The 24,850-nt window shown below is 42.7% G+C and overlaps 1 protein-coding gene across 2 annotated transcripts in view; it reads right to left on the reverse strand.

Moving 5' to 3' along the window:
- The window catches only part of ANTXR1 (ANTXR cell adhesion molecule 1), a 493,093-nt gene extending 491,616 nt beyond the window's left edge, over positions 1-1,477 (reverse strand). The window contains exon 1 of one of the 2 annotated variants that reach the window (XM_085636306.1): positions 901-1,477. In XM_085636306.1, the coding sequence (XP_085492432.1) occupies positions 901-1,058 (158 nt within the window). In that variant the 5' untranslated portion in view covers positions 1,059-1,477. The remainder of the gene's footprint in view (positions 1-900) is intronic. The other variant, XM_085636307.1, reaches the window with a different exon arrangement.
- Between the last annotated feature and the right edge of the window lie 23,373 nt (positions 1,478-24,850).

Below are 24,850 nucleotides of genomic sequence, written 5' to 3' on the forward strand. Positions count from 1 at the left end.
TAGCCCGGTGCCAGGCACAGCAAGAACAACTTTACACTGCTCCAGCCAATAGGCACTGCGTGACTGCCCCCTATCTGTACCGGCATAAGAGAGTGCGGGGGGGGGGGGGAGGGGGGGGGGGCAGGGGTTCTTACAGAGTCACACTTCCCCAGAGAAGAAGAGCACCGCCAAGGCTCTGCCAGTGTAGCCCCGTGTCAGCCCCAGCAATCACAGCCTCCCACTGCTCAAACGATTAGGCACTGCCCCCTATCTGTACCACATGAGAGTGTGCCTGGCAGAGTTCCTGCAGCTTCACAGTGCCCCAGTGAAGAAGAGCACCGTTATGGCTCTGCCAGGGTAACACTGTGCCAGTCGCAGCACCACAGCCTTACACTGCCCCAGTGACGAAGAGCACCGCCAAGGCTCTGCCAGTGTAGCCCTGTGTCAGTCGCAGGGTCACAGCCTCCCACTGCCCCAGTGAAGAAGGGCACCGTTATGGCACTGCCAGGGTAACACTGTGCCAGCCGCAGCACCACAGCCTCACACTGCCCCAGTGAAGAATAGGCACTGCCAGCGATCTGGACCAGCGCAAGCCTGTGTCAGGTGTAACTTTTCAGACCCACGGTCTTCCGGTGCAGAAGGGGCTCTGCCAAGGACGTGTGCCCGCGCCACCCTCTGCCAGCCAGAGTTCCGGCAGGGTGCAGCTTTGCACTGTCCCAGTGCGCGACGAGTACCTCTAATGCCCTGTCCCAGGCAACTGCTCCTTTGCACAATAACATAAATCCAATATTTCCATCTTTGCTCTCTTAATCGTTTCCTGATATCTGATTGATACTGTTCTTTGTACAGCGCTTGAAAGCCACCTGGAGTATTGTTCTTGGCGCTATGAAAGGCAAGTATAAGAAAGCTGAAGCCACTTACTTGTCCAAAATAAAGTACAGATCGAAGCCTCCGTAGCAGGATGGCCCCCCTTTGCCCTCCTTTGCGTCTTGACCTTGACACGCCAGCGTCAGGAATGCGGCCAGGAGCAGACATGGCATGCCAGCACGCATGGCAATGCCGCGAACCCCCGCGGCCATCGTACCTGGCGACCAGCGACACGATGGGCAGCAATTCCGAAACAAAGAGAAGGGAGAATTGAGAACACACTCCCCGAAAAAGAGAACCTTTAAAATTCCAGTGCAACCATCTCCAAAACGTCTTTCTAAAATTCAAAGCGTAACTTTTCCGTAAATTCAACTTTTCCTGGAACTTTCCCACCACAGCTCTGCGCTCCTGCCCAGGCGGACCCGTCGAATCCCGGCTCGGCGCGTTTGCACGACTTCAGCAGCCCTTGGCAATGACTCCCCGTCTGAGGCAAGTTCGGATTTCACCAGAAGGCGCACAGCGTGTTAATATTGCGCTTTGCTGTCCTTTGTTTGGTTTAAAGGGCCCTGACATCTGCTGCACGCTCCCCCCGGCACAGCGTCAAGGCTGTGTTTTGCTAACAGGGCAAAGCATTTCCTGACAAGCCTCGCGTGGGTCCAAGATCTGAAGGGATGCATGTTCCCCCCGTCCTAATGTTGTCCCTCCATCCTATGGGGCGGACATAAACTCAAAGAGCGCCACCTCCTGGCTATGCCACAGCCTCCGACAAAGACTTGTTTGTGTGCCGAGGATCAGTGGCGCAAGACAAAATGATGGGCCACCGTGAAGAATGCGATTGTAATGGTAAATTGAATTGATATAGCGTATTCTACCCCGATGAGGCGTTCAAGCGCTTTGCACCGAGTACATGCTGCTCCTGAACCCAACATTAGAGTGAAATAGATAGTAGGTTGGTAAAATGTGCTTACTTTTTTCCTCGTGGATTATTTGAGGGAAATTTGTTACGTTTGTGCTCTCGAGTACTTATAAGTTTAGTAGTGTTTTGAGCGGAGATAGAACATTGGGAGTGGATTAGAAGCCGAAGTAGTAAGTCATTATTGGACATGTGTGCCAGTTAGTTGGGTGAATTGGCCAAGAAGGAAGGGGGGGGGGGTTAAAAAAGATGTCTGGGAGTGCATAGTAGTCAGAAACGTTTGGGATGAGTCCAGTGCTCTTAATTTGTTAAAAAGTAAGTGTCAGGGCCCTTCTTGGGAGCCCACTGCAGCGTGAACTATCCACTGCCCCGGCCAATACTGCCAATAGCAGGACCAATGGAACTACTAACCATCGATCTCCTACAAGGGTGACAATTCAGATTATTGCAGGCCACCCAATGCTAGAAGAATGGCTTGGGATAGTCTGAATTGGCATTTAATGTAGATTGAATTGTTAAACATTATTGTTGTGCTCATATCCAAATCAGCCAGACAGTGCCACGCTGTGGTGGACTGTTACTAGTGCTGGTGTTAAGAATTAAGTGCCAGTGCTGAGCACCGGAAACCACTGGCTCAAATTACCCACTGGAAACCACTGGCTCAAATTACCCACTGAATAAGTCAAAAAGAGAAAGACTGGAACAAAGGTTGAAGGCAAACTCTTTTTTTGTATAAGTCAAAAAGAGAAAGACTGGAACAGAGGTTGAAGGCAAACTCTTTTTCTGTAAATTTACGACACATAACAGAAATTAACATATACATGTACAGAGACATGCACACACATCTAAATATGCAGTGATATGCATGCATACATAGTCATATTTATACGTGACAGTGCAGTTTTAGTAGACAATATAAACCCCTCTATATATACAGACCTATATGTACATAGAAGTAGCAATATTTACATGGGCTGACATACACATGTATATTGTGGCTAAATATGTACAAATCTTGTTTTTCCTCTCACCGTATTAATATATATATATCTGCTTATAAGTGAAGCATAATTAAAAGTCGATGAACAAGTGTATAACAACAACCTCAGCCCATATTTTTACAAGCATATTTTGTCAGATCTAAGTGTACATGCTATCTATCTATCTATCTATCTATCTATCTATCTATCTATCTATCTATCTATCTATCTATCTATCTATCTATCTATCTATCTATCTATCTATCTATCTATCTATCTATCTATCTATCTATCTATCTATCTATCTATCTATCTATCTATCTATCTATCTATCTATCTATCTATCTATCTATCTATCTATCTATCTATCTATCTATCTATCTCCGTCATCTGTTTGCCAGTCTGTCAGTCCAAAACAAGCACGCATGAAGAGAGAGAGAGACACACACACACACACACACACTCGCACGCACGCACACACACACACACACACACACACACACACACACACACACCCAGAGGCTTTGATGTCTTGTACATCCTGGTTCTATACACTCTTGTGTTGTGAGTATTTTAGTAGGGAAGAGCCAGCTCTTGCCTAATCTTCTGAAGCTTAGATGGCTGTTAATAGATCTTATGTTTGTTGGTAACAAATTCCATAGTTGGGCTGCTTGAGCAGAGAAAGATGTTCCACCCATGTCTATTTTCATGTGTGCTGGCATTTTGAGTCGCGGTACCATTTTAGAGCATAGGTTCCTTTGTTGTATGTAATTAGTGATTTTTATCCTGATGAAATTAGGTCTTTGCTTCATGGATGAAACAGAGCAGCTTGAAGGTGGATCTTTTGGCAATCGGCAGCCAGAGTAGGGTCATCAGGCAGATGGGATGTGTGCTTCCAGCTTTACATATAGGAGTAGTCTAGCAGCAGAGTTCTGAATTCTCTGTAATCTCATAGTTGATAAAGGCAAGTTTTTGACAGGACAAGAGAGATTGTTGCTTGGACCTTGTGGGGGAATCTTAGGTGTGGGTGATGGAGCAGGGTTTTTACTTTAAACCCAAATATATCCTTCATTTTCGTATTTTATTATTAAAAGTACTACTGATTAATTAATAATTACTAAAGATTTGTTGAGTCTGGACTAATCAACCTTATTAACAGAAGAATTACATGTGGGAATGCTATTGCATGGCTAAAATAATAAGTGAACTAAGTTGGTGAGCAAATTGACGAAATAAATGTTGCTTATGTGATGTTATTGTGTTTTGCGCTTATAATTAATATGCATTAATGGCTTTTGATGTTGCAAATGGCTAGATAAATACATACACATAAGGGTATTAGCAGGGGAATAACACTGTATAATCATTTCCGTGCAGTAATTTTGTTTTGTGTTTCATTTTACTTAAGTTGTCCAATGTGGCCTGTTAAAACATGGCTACCACCCGCAGCCTGCATTCGAGTAGATGGAAAATTTGCAAGAAGGCTTCGCGCTGACTGCGACCTTGCCCTCCTGGTGAACTGAAAATCCATGATCATGACGACAAATCCGGGAGAGATGCCAAATGCCCCTGAACGTGAAGACTGTTGCCAAATCCAAATACCGACTTGTTGAACTTATAGTGGTCCCACGAATAAGAAACATTTTACCCTAAAGAGACATCCGTAGAAGTAACGGATTAGTTATGGACTCCTTATTTCTATTCATTATTTGAGACGATCAATGTGTGTGAAAAACTACCGATGTATCCCAATGTACCAAGACGACATGATTTCCGCCATCCGACTGTTTTTTTAAGATATGATTGCAACATTTGGTATGTAAAATTGGTATAAATATTAGTAGACTAGAGAGGTCTAGCGCCACTTCTTCCCGAACTGATGATCAGAGATCCCGATGCTGACGGAGAGGACGGTGACTCTACATGACGGCTAGAAACTTTGATTATTTTGCTGAGGACCGGTTCTGACTTAGAAAATGACTTTTAGACAGAATAGGTAAATATGAAAGAAATGATCTTGCATTTAATTGGCTTTTCTTATAATTTTAGATAAACAATATTCTGTTTGAATTTCTGTGTCGGGTGGTTATTTTCCTATCATGTTTATTGAATTTATTTGCTTGTTCTAAAATGTTTCACCAGATCTATAGCAACTAGTTGATGCCATTGACCTCAGGGTACATGCAGATTGGTTAGGTATCGAAAGTGTTTCCCCTTATACAGGGCACGGATAGAGTGGTAGGATGAATGTTGGTGTAATGGGCCCCACCAGCGTGTGATGTGTGTGTGCATGTGTGACTGTGAAATCACTCCGTCCGTGGAAGTAGAGGGGATTCGGAAGCTCCGATCTGCACCAGTTTCTTGGTAGCAGAATGATGGTTAACTATTGTCTTGATCTGGTGAATTTTGCGTGTATATAAGCTTATTGATTATTGATTGGTATTGATATATGTACTAACACTGTATGTCGAAGTCGTATTGAGTTTATGTAGTGTGTACGGCTTCTGGGACGTAGGAAGTCGGTGACAGTTCCGTGGTAGGGCAGAGGGAAGCGCTGCTCTCGGAAAAGGCGGGATTGTTGGCCCTGTATGTAGACAGGGGAAAACGTGTGACAATTGAAGTTGCGCGTCGCATTGTCTGGGTTCAATGAGGTAGCATCGCCGTGTGTTGCCATTAGAAACGTATTTTTTGTGTGAGAGAAGTGTATATGATAGCGAAGGTTATCTGTGAAATTCTGGTCTTAGGTATCAGGGATCCTTATGGCATTCTGTTAACGCTTATCACTAGGAAGGTAATAGGTATTCTCTGAGCTAGTTAGAAGGACAAGGCAGAGGTAAGCGCTGATTTGTTAACGTGTGATATAATTCTGTAGCAGGACAGACTGTTCGCTGTTCTCGGGAAAGACAGAATTCTGTGTGAATGTACTACATTTTCTGGTGTGAAAGCGCGTGAATGAGAAGGCATTCTGGTATAATTGTGAAACTCTTAGGAGCATTCCGGAGAAAACAGTTAATTGGTGCATGTTAGAAGGGTAGAGTAGAGGGATGTGCTACTTTATCAACGGAAGTAAAGATTCCGTAGTAGGGCAGAGGTAAGCGCTGCTCTCGGTAAAGGCGGAATTCTCGTGGGAAAGGTCTTTTGCTGTTCTGTGGCTAGCGAAGCAGACAATGGAGATGTTTGTATGTTGTAACTAACAGACTCGTAGAAGTTGAAACAAAGTCTACCGAGTAGTTTTGTAAAGGAGGGGTAGATGAGAGAGACAGGAGACAGGAGCAGGAGCTGCTGCAGCGACTGCTGACGTCAGGGAGACCGCGCTGTGATTGGACAGTGGGTTAGAATGGTGGAAGCAAGGTGATTGGTGTGCTAGTGTACGCCGCGCAAGGATTGGGAGACATACAGGGTGACGTAGACGCTCCAGGATTGGTGCGTTGGTGTGAGTCGCGCTGGGATTCGTGGACTGAGTCAGTGACATAGACGCTCCAGGATTGGTGCGTTAGTGTGAGTCGCGCTGCAATTGGATAGGAGATCGTACAGTTGTAGAAAGGACAAAAGGGTTGCGGAAAATAAGAAAATGTATTACCACGCTGAGGAAAAGAAAAAGAAATCCTTGTTTAGTAAGGTTAAGAACTGGTTTGACAAGGATAAGGATATTGTGACTAGGGAAGGACAGTTACTGCCCCCGATAAGAACCCCCGCATCCTTCATGGTTGCGAAGTATGGGTATCATACCTGTATTTGGTTAGACAACTGGGTGAAGTATACCAAAGAGGATGGAGTTTTAGCTTTTCCGGAACATGGCTCATTTAATCTGGCCATACTGAGAAACTTACGGGAGCGGATGATGTGTCGCAATTTGAGGCATTGACTGAATGGAAAGATGAAATGCATGAGCGAGAAAAGCAGAGGGGTGGAGGAAATTACCGGTATATGTACTGGTATATGTTTGGGCGAAAGTATGATCGCGAAACCCATCATGACCGGATGAGAAGATGGCGTGATGCCAGTATGACCGAGGGAATATATCCTGTAAGAACAGCAGAGGAGACAGAAGGGAGAAAGTGTACAGAGAAAGAACATAATGTAGAAACAAGGAGGTATGGGGCGAATGAGTCTGATGACGATGTCTTAGAGGACATGCTCTACAAAAGACCACCCCCGTATAGACGAGAACCAGAGGTAGGAACAGCAGTTACGCCAATGAGAGACACCCTGCGGATTATAAAGACAGAGGTTACCACCCCTGAGTTGAAAAGCAGTTGTTCTCTTGCGGAAAGAGAGAGAGAGAGAGAAAGAGAGAGAGAAAGGGAGAATGAAGTTGAGGATGAAAAGACCAGAGAACTAGCAAGGACTACCTTTGAATTGACAGAGAAAATCAGAGAACTGACTAAAAATCTTGAGGCTGTTACAGTGCCTGTGACAATAGGTCCGGTTATACCGATTTTCCACAAGCAGAGGACTGGTGAAAGTGGTTTGACAGTCCCATATGTGGGCAATGGATTGATTGTTCCTCCAGAGCAGGCAGAAATGAGAACAGGAGAAAATCAGTGGAGAACGGGAGAAAATCAGTGGAGACATACCATATGTGGAGGAGAGTTGAATGTGCAGACTAACTCAGGTTTGAACTCTGGATGTGTGGAAGGGAACAGAGGATCGATCTTAGAACCACAAAGAGTGACAGAACCAGGGGGTGCAGAAAAATCCATGGGAATAACTGCTGAAGATTTGAATGATTGGCTGAAGGCTTTGCGGAGGAAAGAAAAAGAATCCCAGGGAATTGATGTAGCTAGACTACGTATGGAAATGGAGGAGCTGATTGTAGGAACAATCCCTACAGAAACGCTGAAAAATTATCAGGAAGGGGAGATTCTATTTCTGTGTAAGAGTATCACATGGAGAGGAAAGAACATACATGACAGGTTGAAAGGAATAGCCAGTGAAATGGGGATCGATATGGACAAGGTAAAAGCTTTACAAAAGCCTTACCGAGTGGATTTTACAGATAAGGACATTGAGAATCTGAACAATGCAGGCCGAACAGGGCAGATTAAGGAGATGATTGCTTTGCTGAGAAAATGGGGAGATGTGGAGAGATGGAAAGACAGATGGTATAAAAAGCGAGAGGATGCAGCAGACAGAACTTACTCAACATTCCCTATGAAAGAAAAAGAGAAAGCAGTGACAGCTTACCCCATGAGGGATATTCCAGGAGGAGGGTACGTACATGTCCCATGGACCAGACAGGATATTTTGTCATTTACAAATGATTTGCCTCGACTAAGGGAGAAGCCCGTCGAGTGGTATAGACAGGTCGACAGATTTGTGAAGTTGTCAAAGGTGCTGTAGATCAACCTGAATAGTCTGTTTGATATAATTGTACCAGCAGACCTGTGGGCAGAATGTAAGATAGTCATAGACTGGCCCACTAAAGAGTACCCGAGAGATCCAAAGACAGGAGCTCCAGATCCGGAGGTCATGAAAAAGTATGAGCAGGTTATGGCCTTCTTGAAAAATAAGGTACCCCCCCAAGGAAACAGACTGGGTTAAAATAGATTGAACACATCAAGAAGTGAAAGAATCAGTCCATGCTTATTATGAAAGACTAATACTGGCTTTCAAACAGTTCAGTGGAGATGAACATCTGGGTGACAAGGATCTGAGCCATTTTGTATATAGATTTGTGTATGGCTTGCGACCTGAAATCAGTGAAATGATAAGGCAGCATACCGTAGACTGGCAGAGCAAAAAGATGATGAGATCCTGAGACATGCAAAATATTTCAAGTGATGAGATTGAGGCGAAGCAAAGGAAACTGAAAAAAAGGCAATGTGGGCACAGGTGAAAGTTGCAGAAAGACAGGAAGCTCAGTTGGTTGAACAAGCAAATAACCCAGGAAATAAACCCAGGTTTGGCCCAGGAAAAGGGAAAGGAAATATTGAGGAAGCCAAGAAGAAATTTCCATGCCACAACTGTGGAAAATTAGGGCACTGGAAATCCGAGTGTAAGAATCCACCGTCTACTAATGATGACAATTCATCATTGAATTCACAGGTGCAGAGTGAGGGGTGTGGTCAGCATCAGCAACAGCAGAAGGCTGTTAAGCAGCAGAATCAGGTGCCAAAACCACCCTTGCCACAGAGAAGAGGATCCCAGAAGTACAGTCAAGATTCGGGGTTCTACGATGAAGAGCAGGTAAACAAGCCAAAACGCGCAAGCGCTGTGTCACAATATTGGCTGAAAAATGAGGGAAGTGATTCTGAGGGAGACTTCTGACGGTGCCGAAGAGAGGAGGAGGAGTGCGTACTTGGCGCAACTCTAGAGATAGACCAAGCAGGATCTTTTGTAGATGGAAAAATCAATGGTGAAAGTGTTACTTTTCTAGTTGACACAGGAGCCACGAGATCAACTGTCAGGTCAGCTGATATAAAGAATCTTCCTCTCTCGGATGAAGCAATCCAAGTAGTGGGTGTGTCTAACACACAGATTAAAACTCTTCTTACTGAACCAGTAAAGGTTAGAATAGGGAAAATCTCAGACATGCACCGATTTGTGGTGTGTGACACTAGCCCTGTGAACTTGCTAGGCAGGGACCTGCTGTGCAAGATTTTTGAAACACCAGATGAGGATGTCCTATACAGAATGACCCTAGATAACAGGGAAAGTGAAGCTTTGGGAAGATATGCTGTGTTTAATCCAGATGCATTACCCCAAGAATTGAAACAGACAGTGAAAGCAGCAGTTTGGGATTTTACTGGAGAAGATGTGGGCCTGATGAGAAATGTAGATCCAGTAAAAATTACTGTAAAAGAAGGAGTGGTTTACCCAAACATTCCACAATACAGACTGACACCTGAAATAATTGAAGGAATAACACCCATAATTGAGAAAATGATTCAGCAGGGGGTGTTAAGGGAATTCAAACCTGGAAAGAGAACAGTGGTGAGCCTAGGAACAATAGGCAGGGAGGGAGGACCCTTCACAAGAATGCAGATAGACTTCATTGAAATGCCCCAAGTCAATAGATTAAGGTATGTCCTGGTGGTGGTCTGTTTGTTCTCCAGGTGGGTGGAGGCCTATCCAACAAGAAGAAATGATGGGATAACAGTGGCCAAGCTACTGTTAAGAGAATTCATCCCTAGGTATGGGTTCCCAGTGACCATTGAATCAGACAGAGGAGGACATTTTTATAAGGAAATCATGGGTTTGATCTGTGAAGCATTGAGTGTACAGCAGAAGCTACATTGTGCTTACCGACCAGAGGCTTCTGGTGTGGTTGAACAAATGAATGGTACCATCAAAAACAGAATTGGCAAAATGTGCCTAGCCACAGGAATGAAATGGCCCGATGTCTTGCCACTAGTCCTGATGACAATTAGGTCTACTCCAGACAGAACAACAGGTTTGAGTCCACATGAAATTATCATGGGACGTGCTATGAGACATGCATTTGTACCAGTCAACAAGCTAATGACTATAACTGATGACATGATTTTGGATTACTGTAAAGGCCTGGCTGACGCAGTTCATTCTGTGTTTCACCAGGTTGGAGAAGACGCCACCACACTTGAAAAGAAACAAGCCCATGATCTGAGCCCAGGGGACTGGGTAAGGATAAAAATCCACAGAAGAAGGAATTGCCTGGTTCCTAGGTGGGGAAGGCCAAGACAAGTCATCCTGACCACAACGACTGCTGTGAAGTGTGCTGGAGTGAAAAATTGAATACATTCAAGTCACACACTGAGAGTTCCAAACCCAAGAGACGGCACTGGAAAAGAATACTTTGAAGAATCATATTCCAGTGATGATGCAGACAGTGAGACAGTAAGAAGGAAAAAGAATCCTGAAAGGGGGGCAAGTGAGTCAATAGAAATTTTCATCCCACCAGAAGAAGTTCTGAAAAGTTCATTGCAAACTTCTGAGACGAGTCCAGATTCTGAAGAAGTGCCTGAAATTCCAACTAACAGTGACCAACACAAAAAGAAAGAAAGAAAAGAAAAGAACATTCCAACAGAAGAGATACCAGAATCAAATGAGGAAATTGGACAAGTTCCACCTGAGATAATTCTTGAAGAAGAAGGGACAGGAAAAGACAGAGCGGGACAGATTGCGGAAAAACCCCGAGGAGGTGTAGGGAACATCGACAACAAGCTAGGTGAAGGGACAAGTAGACAGCAAGAAGATTGCGTGTCGGAGACCCGAGGAGGGACAGAAGTAGGGAAATCTCAATTGGTGGAAAAAGAGACTGTTGAAGAAAAAGAAGTTGTTAGAGAAGAGAAAACTGTTGATGAACAAGAGGCAACTGAGACAGAATCTGATGAAAGTGAAAGTGAGATATATGGATGACGAGTTCTGAGAAAGAGAACTTGGATTGGAGAAAGAAACAATAAAGAAGGAAGACAAAAGAGAAATGCTAAAGGAGATCTTTGGCCCAACAAGATAAAGAGACTGAGGTATCGACTGACACAAGTTAACTCTTTAAAAGCTGAACAAGTGAACGAAGTGTCAAGTCAAAATCCAACGAACGAAGAAGAAGCAAAGATATCTGAGAGAACTAAAAGAATCAGAAAACCAAACCAGAGGTATAAGTCACCAGAATGGACGTATGTGGCACTGCCTGAACAAGGAGAAGAGGCAGACAGTCAAGAAAGTCCAGAGGAGGCTTTACTGAAAGTGGTTGATGAAGAAGAAGCTGTGGGAATCCTGAGAGTTATCTTGTCCGACATTGGAGAAGAAACGGATGTTCAGGACCTAATACAGTTTGATGATGATGAAGAAACAGTGAAAAGTGATGAAAATCCAAATTGAATAAATCAGAAGAAATCATTTGGAGAAGAAAAGAAAAGAAGTAATATTAAAACTAGTAGATTGTAATAATCTGTTGGGTACTTGCTGCCCTAAAAGTTCGGTAGTGGAGTAGAAGAGGCTAAGTCTAAAGACACGGTCAAATTAACAAGATGGCTAACACTAACAATAAACAAAGTAGATGTACCTTTCTGAAAAGATGGTGCAAGATGTGCTGCTGCTGTACAGGATTATTAATGCTGCCTTGGAGCGTGCTTGCTCTACTGATTTCTTTTAGAGTAACTATAGACACTTTAGAAGGACATACTGAGAACAGGACTAATATAGGGAAGAGTTCACAGACTGAGAACAGGACTAATATAGGGAAGAGTTCACAGAAGATAGTTCCAACTAGAACTAGCAATGTACATATACATAAGGATAGGTCAATTAATGATTTTTCTAGCAATGTGTTTTCAAAATTGTTGTATGAATACGTAAAGACAATGGATGTAAGGGATTGCTACGTTTGTATGCAATTACCTGCCTCTGTTTCGGAAGGAGTGACTTATCATCATCTTCCGGCTACGTATGGAATTTCATGTAGTGTATTGATTAGTATATTTTATCAGTTAGGGAAATTAGATTATAATATGTCTAATGTAGATAATATTCCTGGGCAACTGCCTATGAATAAAGAACTGAATCCTGCATAAGAAGCTAACACTTTAGGTGAGATTTTTATAGAAACTAGAGAATTAACATTAGAATATGTGTTTAGAAACAATTTAACTTGCAGTTTGAAAGAAGAGGAGAAAACTTTCCTAGACATGGTTGAGAGAAGAAGGTTGAACATGCACAAGAAAGCAGAAGGGCATAAAATGAGTGAAACAGTGTGGGATATTGAGAAAGAAAAAGAATTGAAAAATGGAGCCAGTCCAACAATGGCTATAGATGCACCACAGAAAGGCCAACTATGCATTACCAGGAAGAAATCCCAGTATGATTATTATTTCATAGGGACTAGTGAGTGCCATGATACATACTTTATTGCAACTGGATGGGGATTTAGAGGAGGAGAAGATCCAGTTTTCCCGGGAGTGTATTATATTTGTGGGAACAAGGCTTATTACAGGTTGCCTGACCATTGGTTTGGCACATGTTATGTTGGCCTGGTCTTTCCAAAGATTTTTCATATGGATAGAGTAGAAAATGCTGAACAAACTAATCCATTAACACGCTATAGAAGAGAAACATGGACAGAAATTGTAGGAGATATTTTTGGAGCTTTGATACCAGCAGTGGGAATTTCTTTAAATGCCTTTGGCATTCGGAAGCTGTCAACCGTGGTGGATCGCTTGTCAACAAGCACCGCTGGAGGCTTTCTTTTGGTAAATACTGAAATGGTTGCTTTACGCGCTATGGCGATGCAAAATCGACTTGCCCTTGACATTCTTTTGGCAAAAGAGGGTGGAGTCTGTGGAATGCTGAAAGTTCAACATTGTTGCACTTACATTCCTGACGAAAGCAAAGATCTAAAAGTTTATATCAAAAATATTACTGATTTGCATGAAGAATTAGTACCACTGGAAGCTGAAAGTATCTGGACTAAAATGGCTAATAAGATGATTGCTATTAAGAATTTTGTAGCTAAAATAGGTAGTACCATTTTTGGTAAGATATTATTTCCAGCATCTGGTGGTAACTTGTATTGTCGCATTCGTGGTAGTACTATTCCTGTTTTCAGTGTGACTCGATATGGTGTAATGTTCATGCAACCAACATCAGTGGGGCCTTGTGCCCATAAATGTGTAGGTAAATTCTGCAGTCGGTGATCCATGTCTCTGGACACGTAGTGACCTTTAAAGTCACGTAAAAATAGTCGTACTCCTTCCGGAGAACAACATATTATGGCTCCTAGAGCTTTCAATGTTTTTATGCCTAACAAGTTTTCTGGACATGATTTAGTAAGCAATAAATCTGTAGTACATGTCAATGGACCGACCGTAAGTGGAAGAGGTTGTGTTACGTCATTTATTATAGGTTTTCCTGAGAATCCAAGGGAAATATTCTGTGAGCCTGAGAGGGGTGCCCCTGGAACTTCACTTCGTCTTATAGTTGTTCTGCTTGCCCCTGTATCAAGTAAAAACTTTCTGTCTTCCCCTAATAGTTCACTATGTACATAAGGTCCCTCTTGGTCTACAGGAACCTCTATAAGGGGTAAGCCAACTTCCCTCTCTAGGTTATTTCATGAGTATCGCTGATAATCGGGATAATCTGTTTGTGCATACTGATACATCTGTTGTGTTGTTGCTTGTGTTGCAGCAATAGGCTGCGCTTGTGGTGGTGCTACGATCTGTTGTGGAGCCGCCTGTTGCGGAGCTAGTTGTTGCGGAGCTAACCTAGGTTGTGCCTGCTGAGGGATTTGTTGTTGATTCTGATCCTGTCTAGGTGGACGTGGTCTTTCCTGCGTTCTACCTGTGGCAATATTATGTTTCAGGACTGGACAATCGTGTATATAATGACCTTGTTGTTTACAATAGCTGCATGTCCCTTTCGCAGGACCTGCGGAATCACCCCTTTGATGACCCTCGGCTGGAACTGACTGTGCAACAAGCATTTTCATTTTTGTATCTTTCATACGTCTTTGTTCGTGTTCTTGTTCTTCTCTAATTCTATTGTGGTGATATTGTAACATCTGTAACATCTGTGATGGGGTATTACCTTGCCAGGTACTTTCGAACTTCAATACTCTATTCTTGACTTGCAGCAGAGAATTCTCAACTAATTTTGTCACAAACAGATGTGGATATGACTCACTACTGGCTTTTATGCCACTATTTATACTAAAACATTTTTCAAATCGGGAATAGAAATCACTAGTGTCTTCATCTGGCTTTTGTTTACAGGCTGAGATTGCACCCCAGTCTTCCTTTTTCGTAGTTAATAAACGTGGCAGTACCTGTATTAGTAATCCTGCTAGTGCTGTAGTCTTTTCCCCAAGCCCTGCTCCTGCAGCTCGGGCCCTTTCTTCATTTTCTAATGCTGTCCAATCTATCTTTTGGTCTCCCACCTCCCATTCCTTTTCTTTGAGTTTCTCATAAACACCGGCGGGTAATAGGACTTTTAATATTTTCATAATGTCGGGGTAGGTATACTCTCCCATGAGTAACATGTCTTTTATCTCACGGTGGAAACCTGCTGGATCCTTGTCATGGCTGGGTACTACTTTCTTCATTTCTAATAATTCCAATTTAGTTATAGGCGTGTACACAAATACGCGTGTAAAATTATCACCGTCACCTCTTATTGGGTGCACTTCGCGTAACGGGTTCTGTCTATCTATGTGATACATTCTTCTTCCCATTATGGGAACTGGAACGTGTTCTGGGCATACGAAATTTAAATATTGGTTTCGGGATTCTAGAATTTCCTTAATCAAATCAGTACCTGACCCTCTCCATATGTTCGTGAGTAGTTCTGTCAATATGTCAGGTAAGGGTCCTGGATCGGAGTGTTGGCTTTTATATAATATAAGGAGGTGTTGAATCATGTATATACTAGCTAAGCGCTGTTCGTATGGGTCAAGATTCAGAAACGTGTGTGCAAGTACATCATCATTGTATTCGCCGGGACTGTCAGCCCATTGTACTGCTGACCTGGCTAATTCTTGTTCGTCCATGGAATCGAGCATGTGGTACCCCCTTCGATCTCGGAGTAATTTATCAGCGGTTTGGAATAGGTGTTCAGGGGATTTTGTATTTAACATAGGGTTTGGAAAATGTCTATTATATTCTGGACGTATTGGACGTATCGGGTCGTTAAAACCTCTGGTATTATTATGGGGTCTTCCTCTACCTACATAAGCTATCGTTTCTAATTGCTCTAATTCTTGCTCCTCCTCTTCTTCTGATTCTACTCTGTCTGTTTCTCATCTTTCTTTATGTATTCGTTCTACTTCCTTGCGGATCTTTCGACACATGGCGATTATACACGCCTGTCTATCATGTTTCTCTTCTGATATGTTCTGACCCCATTTGGCAAGTCTTTGCATGGTATCGTGATCTGCCCCAGGCCTGTCTTGATTCCTAATTACACAATTTATGAAAAAACGTAGTAGTTGTCTTTGGACATCCACCTTCTGGTATTCCATAGCTTCGTTAATACTTTCTGGACCTCGCCCTGTTTGGACAAAGCGATATATTTCGTCTAGGTGTTCACCCATTCCTGGTATCGTCATTAAATATAATGTAGCTCGTCTTATACGTAGTGATGATATGAGCAATTTATCCTGTCTACCTGGTACTGGGTCGTATCTACAATCCACAAGCTGTTCTTTAAACATGTCGGATGTCGCTAGTTGGGGTGTACGTTGGAGTGCTAAATCTCTAAGGGTCTGTTTATTTCGCGGCGGTGTGGCAAACATGTCTGTCGTACCTCCTGTAGCACCATCTGAGGTGCTAGGCACGAAAGGATTCGTTGGGCGTAGGATAGAGATTGTAGATGCGGGAAAAACTGTAGAAACGGACGGGCCTGTTGGAACTTGTGTAGGAGTTTGTAGTTGCGGGGATGCAGACGAATGCTCTTGATGTTGAACACCATCGGCAAGCAGTGTGGGTGGTATGGCATTAGCATACTCGGGAGCTGCGTCATCTAAATAGGAGGAAAGGAAAACGTCCTTTGCTGTTTTGGGATGTGTTTTGGGATGTGCTTTTATCGGGAGCAATGGAGGAGTTAAGTCTTTTGGTATTTCCGGGGTAGCCTTAGGTAACCCTTCGGCCAGAAGAGGATACATACCATTCATAAGAGTGTTTCTTTGTCTATCTACTTGTTCTGATTTTACTCTGGTACCTTCCTCAAGTAATAGATTTTCTCGGGTTTTATTTGAATTCTCTCTACCTTTCTCTTCCTGTCTGAGTACTTTTTCTGTACGTCTATATGATTCTTTACGCCATAATTCAATTGCATCTTTCTGTGACTGTCTGGCTTTCTTTTTCCATAATTCTTCTTCTACTCTCATGATGCAATCTGCATCCCAGGTCCCCGCTGCGGGCCATCTCTGACTCTCTGGTAATTCTTTGGTGTAGTCCACCCATAAATCAAGAAATAATACGGCATCTAGGCCATGCTTATGATACATAAAGTACCCTGGAGTGTCCCTAGGTGGGATGGGAACAGCTTCTTCGAGTACACCTTTTCTAGTTTTGATCTGTCTTAGTTTCGAAAAGAGCGGCATTTTTATTTTTAGATCTTATTACTAGAACACACTTTATACAAGAAAACACAATAATGAACAGTCATTCACACCACAATATATAGAACGTATTTAAAACATTTAACACTTAACAGTTTTACGAACAATGATAACTAATAGAAAACTAGTTACTGACATAATACTGACACTAGATAGTACTTATTTATATGCAAGACATACTATATATACTGCTAAACAGTACAGATACACTGCTAAAACAGTGCAGACCGGATTTGTGTACCCAAACCCGTCTTGACCGGCACAGACTATGTGCACGTTAAATGCCTCCCCGGTAATGGTACTCACCGGGTAGCTCGGAACGGAAGGCCTCGGAACGGAACTGAAACTGGACCGGACTGGACTCGACTCGACTGGACTCGGAACTTCGGAACCTGGTGGGCCTCTGTATACCTCGGATCTTGCTCTCTCAGCTAGGCTCTGGTCGGGATACTTCGCACTTCTCACCGCCTCGTCTGGGTGTTGATCGCAGCCTCAGTCGTCCCCGCTTGGCCGGAGGGAGATACAGGAAATCCTGCAGGTACGCGTTTTTGTCCGTTCAGCTGTGGCAGGAGACCGGGCCTGCAACGCACCGCCGGCGCGTGAGATGAGAAAGTGTCCCTATTCGGGCGCCAATTTATGTGGTAAATATTTCATTACCGGTACTATTTTTTATGCGGTAAAGTCTATTAAGAATAACTCAGTAAATATAAGAGGCAGAATCCGTGGTATTAGAGGTTTTAAAAGGCTTTATTCCTATACAAAGGAATACAATTCGAATTGTAGGCTTTCTATTCCATCACCACGAAAGTTCAGGAAGGAAGGGCATACATTATTGACAGATAGGCAGTTTTATAGAAAATACATTACAGTGAAACAGATGCAAGAGGCGTAACAGCTGATAGTACAGATAAAAGGTGCATACGTAACTAATAGAGGCGGATGTATGGGCGTGATTTAATAAACGTCATCATACATGATGTCACAAGTGGGTGGATCCATAAAAGAATCCTGCAATGTCAGCAGAAATATTTGGCAGAGATGCGCGCGCAGCCGCATGATGTGTGATTGACGTGCAACTAGAGGGTGAAGGGGACTTGACATTTAGCTCTACATGTGGAGACAGAAGTCTGGGGGTCGTGTCAACCTAATCCCAAATCATATCTAATATCCTATGTTTAAAGAACTGTGTTATCCAAAAGGAGAGGTCTCTAGGATAGAATCTATTCTATACTGACTGTTAGTGCGTGTACAAGCGTCTAAGTGTCTACACTAGATGCGAGGGGGTAGGAATATTCCATGGTAACGGGGCTATGAATTACTTGCATGAGGACAGCGAGGCCTGGCCCTTTGCACGGTAGCTGGAGGAATGTTTACCTAAACTACTAGACAGGAATGCATCGGATGAGGAGCGGAGTAGATAATCTTGAAGGTGAAATACAGTTTTTGGCAGGCGACAGGCTGGATCAGGCACCGTTAGCCGCGCAGGGAGTAGGACAAAGTTCATGGATACAGATGCAGGCTCAGACTGGAGCTTTCAGAGGCAGAAGGCAGGAAAAGGCTTGATGACAGAATTCGGGCCTACTCGCCTGAATCTGTAAAATGTGGAAAGTGAACCACATAAAGTCGGTGGCCTTTCATACTTAGGAATGGAATATCTGACCCATTCATGGTGGATCTGAAAGAGGACATGTTGACGGTGGACGCACATATATTTGCGTCTTCAAAACTGGAGCAGGAGGGAACATACATGTACTTATAGCATGCACATGGAGCCGTTGGGGTCTACGATAGGGGACATAACTGATCACAAAATTCATATTTCCTCACATGTGTAATTGTTGCATTATTGATTCTTAGATTAGGGTGTATGTGTTGTAGGTACAGAAGAAATAAAAAGAAAACAACACAAGAAAATGTTAAAAAGAGACAAAAGAAACCAGAAAGAGATCCACAAGAAATAGAATTAGAAGAGCTAAGGGAAAGCATGTATATAGAAACCAAGAAATAAGATGAGATGGAAGCAAGGGTTTGAAAAATGAACAGGAAGATATTTTGAATTTCTTCAAAAGGGGAAATTAAATTGATCTTTGGGGTTTTGATTTTTGTGGTGATAAGATATCACCGAAGGGGGGATTGATGGAGCAGGGTTTTTACTTTAAACCCAAATATATCCTTCATTTTCGTATGTTATTATTAAAAGTACTACTGATTAATTAATAATTACTAAAGATTTGTTGAGTCTGGACTAATCAACCTTATTAACAGAAGAATTACATGTGGGAATGCTATTGCATGGCTAAAATAATAAGTGAACTAAGTTGGTGAGCAAATTGACGAAATAAATGTTGCTTATGTGATGTTATTGTGTTTTGCGCTTATAATTAATATGCATTAATGGCTTTTGATGTTGCAAATGGCTAGATAAATACATACACATAAGGGTATTAGCAGGGGAATAACACTGTCTAATCATTTCCGTGCAGTAATTTTGTTTTGTGTTTCATTTCATGGGAAGATGTGCTGCAGTGCTTTTCATTGTAAGAACACTTGATTTAGCTACCTTATCCTCATGGGCATTAATTGACAGCTTTGCATCTGTGGTAATTCAAAGGTTTCTTACCTCCTTAGATCATTTTGGTGGTAGTCCTAAATTGTCAGCCCAGGCACAGAGAGAGTCATACATTTCCCAGTTGCCACAGGTGAATATTTCACTTTTGGACGCATTCAATTTCAGGTGGCTCCATGTCATCCATTGGCCAGTGGCCGGGAGGCAACTGAAGATTTTTGATTTTTCCAAATTGTTAGTGAAAATTCTTTGAAGGAGTGTGGAGGCTGTGTTAGCCTTTTTCCTGGAGTGGTTTGTTGCAAATGGGCTGGAGTTGTTGGTTAAGTAAGAATCCAACAGGTTCGCTTTAGTTGTGTAATGATTTGCCTGTTTGTCACAAAAACCTAAGAAAAAGGAGTGGGACATTCTGTGCATTTTGGCTTGTGGAGTTCTGGGAGTATTTCATAAAAGTCTTTATTGGTACATTTTGCATTGTGGATTCTGGTGGAATAGTATAGTTTTTAGCTCTTTTGATTGTTGATTTGTATATAATGTTATGTGTGTGCAGGCGTATTTTGTCTTGAGAGTTGTTTGTTTTGAGTTAGCTGCATTGAAGATTAGCAATTTGTGATTTGATTTTTAAAAAAATTCTACATTCATCCGAGGGGTCTGTTTTCTTGTGTTATGTGTAAATGTTTTCAGTGGAATTAAACATATAAAAGCTTTAAGGAGCCATCTGTAGATTGTTTGCACAAAAGTTTGTGATCAGATCCGTGTTGGAAGTAAGCATGTTTTCTAGTTCACTCAAAATTCAGATTTTTCCAAGATCGATGTGTGTGGGAAAGACAAGTTTAGCTGGGATACGTTGTGGTGCCTTGTATTGAAAGGCAACAAGGTGGTGGTCTGACCAAGTGACCAGAGTAATCTTTGGGATGTGACTAGTTGCGGGTTGCCAACAATTACATCTAACGTGTGCCCTGGGATGTGTGTGGGATTGAGAATGAGCTGTTGTAAGTTGTGTGTGTCTAGGCCAGCAAGGATGGTGCCTTATTAGCTTTGTCAAACCATATGTTCAGATCAGCAAGGATTGCATTGTTTTAACCCCTTGCCTGCTCATGACGGAACCACTCCGTCATGAGCCACGGGCGCGTGTGCTCATGACGGAGTGGTTCCGTCATGCTGCGGCCATTGGCGGCCGCTCCGCCCACGCGGCACTGATTCCCTGCCTGTGCGGGCGAACAATGCAAGTGGGTGGAGTCGTGACGGAACCACTCCGTCATGAGCACAGCTCGCCCGTGACTCATGACGGAGTAGTTCCGTCACGAGCATGGCGTCGCCGCGCTGACCCCAAACCCCCCCAGCGCCACGGCGGAATTCGGGCCACGGCGAAGGGGTTAAATATATTGTAAGAAGGTTTGTGATTGTAGCTAGAAATGTGTCTGGGAATGTTCCGTTGCTATTGGTGGTCTGTAAAGCTACATGAAAAAGTTGGGGTGGGGTTACATCTGACTAGGAGGGCCTTACAGCCTTGTAAAGAAAAATTCTCAGTTATGGTGAGAGTTTTTTGTTTAATTAAACATGATGGCTAAACTGCCTCCTCTTTTGCCTGCGTAATTTTGTGTCACAGTTTGACAGCCTGATTGAACTGTTTCATGCAATTCTGGTGACCTATCTTTTACCAGCCATGATTCAGTTATGAAAAGTAAGTCAGGTTCTGTGTCTGTAAATACGCTGAATATGTGATACTTGTTTTTTTAAATGGAATGAGCATTTATTTTTTGCCAGCCCAAATAATGTTTTTTGGAGGTGGTGTGAGTTTGTGCTGCAAGAGACTGAGTATTGTGCTTTGAAGTTCTAGATGGTGTGCTGTTGGTTGTGTTGTTAACTGTTGAAGGACAGAGACAGTGTTGTTTTTGATTATTGTTATGTTTCTCCAAAAGGCTTAAAATACATTTATTCCGGTGTGCATGTGTGGGTGATGGTGAGACTGGTTAAAATTGAGAGGATGGGCTGTGGAGTTCTGTATGGAAGGTAGACTTGTTGTGCGATAAACATGGGGATGCTAGGTCAGAAAGCGTGTCATGGAGTGGCTTACTTCTGAGTATGTTAAAGGTGGAAAGTGTATGGGTGAGGGGTGGTGCTGGTGCAGCATGAAAGTAATATTTTCTGGCAGTGAATTCAACAATGGGTGATGGACGTGTGAGTGTTGTGTGTTTGTGGACTGAGCGATTGATGTACTTGTTTTTACAAAAGTGTGAGGTAGAGATGGGTTAAACTGTGTATTATGTATGTTGGTATTCAGAGCAGAGCAGATATGTGCAATTATTTTTGGCATGGGTGGGTATTTTGAATAAGTTAGATTTTCTTCAAATAAACTTTGTATGTGTGTTAGGTCTTGTTTTGGTGGGGTAGTATTATGAGATATTTTAATAGTGGATTTAGGTGTAGGATTTGAATGTGAAGGACTGGTGAGTTGTGCATGTTGAAGGAGAAGTGTGGGTGGGATTGGGTTTGAAAGTAGAGTCTGGCCTGCAGCCCTACCTGGCCCGAACAGGCCCAAACAGGCCCTTGTCCTCTCCACCGTTAGCCTCAATAATAAGTCTGAGACACCCCTGGAGGGAGGTCTCATAAGGGCAGGTAGGGAAGTCCCTTCACTGTCTCTCAGCTTCTTAGGCTCACCTGCAGGCCCAGCTAAGTGGTTTCCTAGCAACCACCAAATGAGCGCACCTGGAGGAGGGTTGTGTTCTGCTTTCTAATCAACAAGATGTGTCGGGGAGTGCAGGTAGTAAGAGATAAAAGGAGAGAGATGAGGGAGGCAGAACAAATCTTGTTCTAGCAGCAATTAAGTTTGTTTAATGGTGGGCAGAACTGCACAACATTCTCAAACTTTTATAATTAACAAAAGCAAACTTTGTCAACACAAAGCTGGTATATAGGTCTGAAAATGCACTTCTATTATAGTCTAAAGCATAAGCAGCTACTGGACTGATAAGCAGTACTCATGTAGTAAGCAGGGCAGGGGCCTGGGAGTGGAGAAGCAAGGGGTCAAAGAGAACAGGGTTGGAACTAACAGAGAGAAACAGATGCTGTTAATAAAGGGAAAGTAGAGCTAATCAAGTGGAGTAGAGCCACTAAATGGAGTAAATGGTGGAGGGTGGGGTGAGGGGCAGTTTCAGATCACACAGGGGAAGAGTGCAGAGGGTGAGAAAAAAAACCAGGGTGCAGAGCTTAGGATAAAGAGAGTGAAAAAGAGGCTGTAAAGATGAAAAGCAGAGGAAGGAAAGTGGAGCAGAGCTGCTAAATGGAGTAAATGGTGGGAGATGAGGGCAGGGGCGTAACACAGGCTACTGTGTGAGGCGTGGGAGACTCTGGGGCCCCTCTTCACATTCTGCGGGGATGGTGGTGTCATCATTTTGTATAACATCACTGGGCGAGGAGCCTCTGAGACTTGCAAATCGAACAGAAATTCATAGGCCTTGTGTTGAATGGGGGCATATAAAAGATGACCCGCCCCCATACCTCCAGCACTGCAGTAGCTGTAGAATCCCTTTGTTATGCCCCCAGCTGGGATCTATGGGATTTATGAACAGCAATAATCCATGTGTATGCAAGATGCCTTAAACCTCTTTAATCTACAAACATACACATATATTTTTATTATGTTTTATTATATTTTGTTTCCTTTTATGGAAAGTTATGGTTTGCATGGTATAGCTTTTGATATAGAATCACATGTGATGTGTAGTAGAATGGTAGAATGAGTTCTGTTGTATTATTTGATGGTGTGTCATTGTATTCTATAATAATCTAATATATTGCAGTGTGATATGTTAGACTCTTTCATATCATGTTTTGGTATGTTATGCTAAGCACATTCCACCTTATTTTTACATTGTCTGTTCATGTTGTGTTACATGACATTATGTTCGAGTTCAATTCAATAAACAGGCAAAGGGGCATCTTGAGACATGTGTTTCCATTCAGGTGGCTACCAAATCCTGAGGGGGGTAATGAATTCTCCTGAGAGGGTGGGTGAAACTACAAATACCCTTGAAGAGGCCATTAAGGCCTCCCTTAGTAACCAGGGTTTCCCCCGCGTGTGCAGATTCCATGCACTCTTCTTGTCACTGAATGGGCATTCCCGGGCTTTCTTGTAGAGGACAACATAGATTCTCATAAAGGAGGGTGGTACACACCTATACAAATGAGGTAACTCCCACTTTATATTTTGCAGGTGCTAACATTGTACACGTGCAGTAGATACAGAAGGGGCTTCAATTAGTTCTGTAGCCATTTCTGTAATAATAATAAGAAATGCACTTTGGTAATGCAGCCATTTAGAACAACATATGAACATTGAAGTGTGCTTCTTCTAAGAGGGTGTGCATGGTGGGGGATGGGAAGAGACCAATAAGGGTGGGACAGTACAATATTTGTTGTAAATTACAGCTCAGTTTATATATTGGTGGTAAGCATACTTCATCGCAACAAGAGAGTATCCTTACCACCAATATAATGGTCTGTCAGTCAATTTAGTTTGGCAACAGAGGAGACTACTCCATCTCTGTGTGGCCAAACATCTTTGATGGCCCGAGGGAGTATTGCCGCAAGAGTAATGGCTCTATGTCTGTCTGTCCAATTTAAACGGCGGACATACAGCCATGTTTTACTGCCCGTCACTGCCAGGATAATCCTGGTGGTAAGGGGAAGTAAAAAACTAAAACGGCCTCCCTCGAAATGGTAGGCAGCTCCCATGGTGAGGAGGGAATTTTTGTTTCCTATTTTCAAAAAGAAAATCCTGCTTCAGGATTTTTTTTTTTTAAAGAATTTAAGTTTGACGGATGGCTCTGTCATGTTGAAGCAGCCGAGCGTCAAACTTAAAAAAGCATTGACAGGAACCGCTGTAACGGTGGTTCCTTCCAATGCTTCAGAAATGACTACTGGCTTAATGGTCATTTTTACATTTGTCGGTTGGGAAGTCCATCAAGGTGACATAGTAATTTGCAGCATCGCCCTGACGGACTTACCTCCACCTGCCAAATTATAAATTACCCCTTTGTCTTATAAAAATCTTAATCACAATGTGTAAGGATATGAATCAGTAGGTGGAGAAGAGCACTGTATGAACCCACACAAAGCTAATAACTCAGTGCCTTCCTGAGAAAAAAATAGGCTGCAATGTGGAATTTTGTGCTTACCCTTGGTAGTGTATGACTAAACATACAGGGCTATCTCATGCAAAGTACTGAAGTAGAACCAGAACAATAATAAAGGTGGAAACTGTATAGTAGAACTTCCAATTACTTTTTAGTAAAAACAGGAACATTTCATTAAAGAAAAAAAGAGAAAAACAACAAAATTGGATCAAGAAAAAGTATTTCTGCAGAAAATGTTGAAAAGCACCCATAGGAACCAACTGAAAGGTAAAAGTAAACGTAATTGTATGTGTATTACAAAAGTGGTTATTGGAGACCACTCATGCACTAATAAATGCAGAAAGATTACACGCAAACTGACGTGTCTCACATAAGTTG

Source organism: Triturus cristatus, chromosome 11, assembly GCF_964204655.1.
Source record: "Triturus cristatus chromosome 11, aTriCri1.1, whole genome shotgun sequence".
Taxonomy (NCBI): domain Eukaryota; kingdom Metazoa; phylum Chordata; class Amphibia; order Caudata; family Salamandridae; genus Triturus; species Triturus cristatus.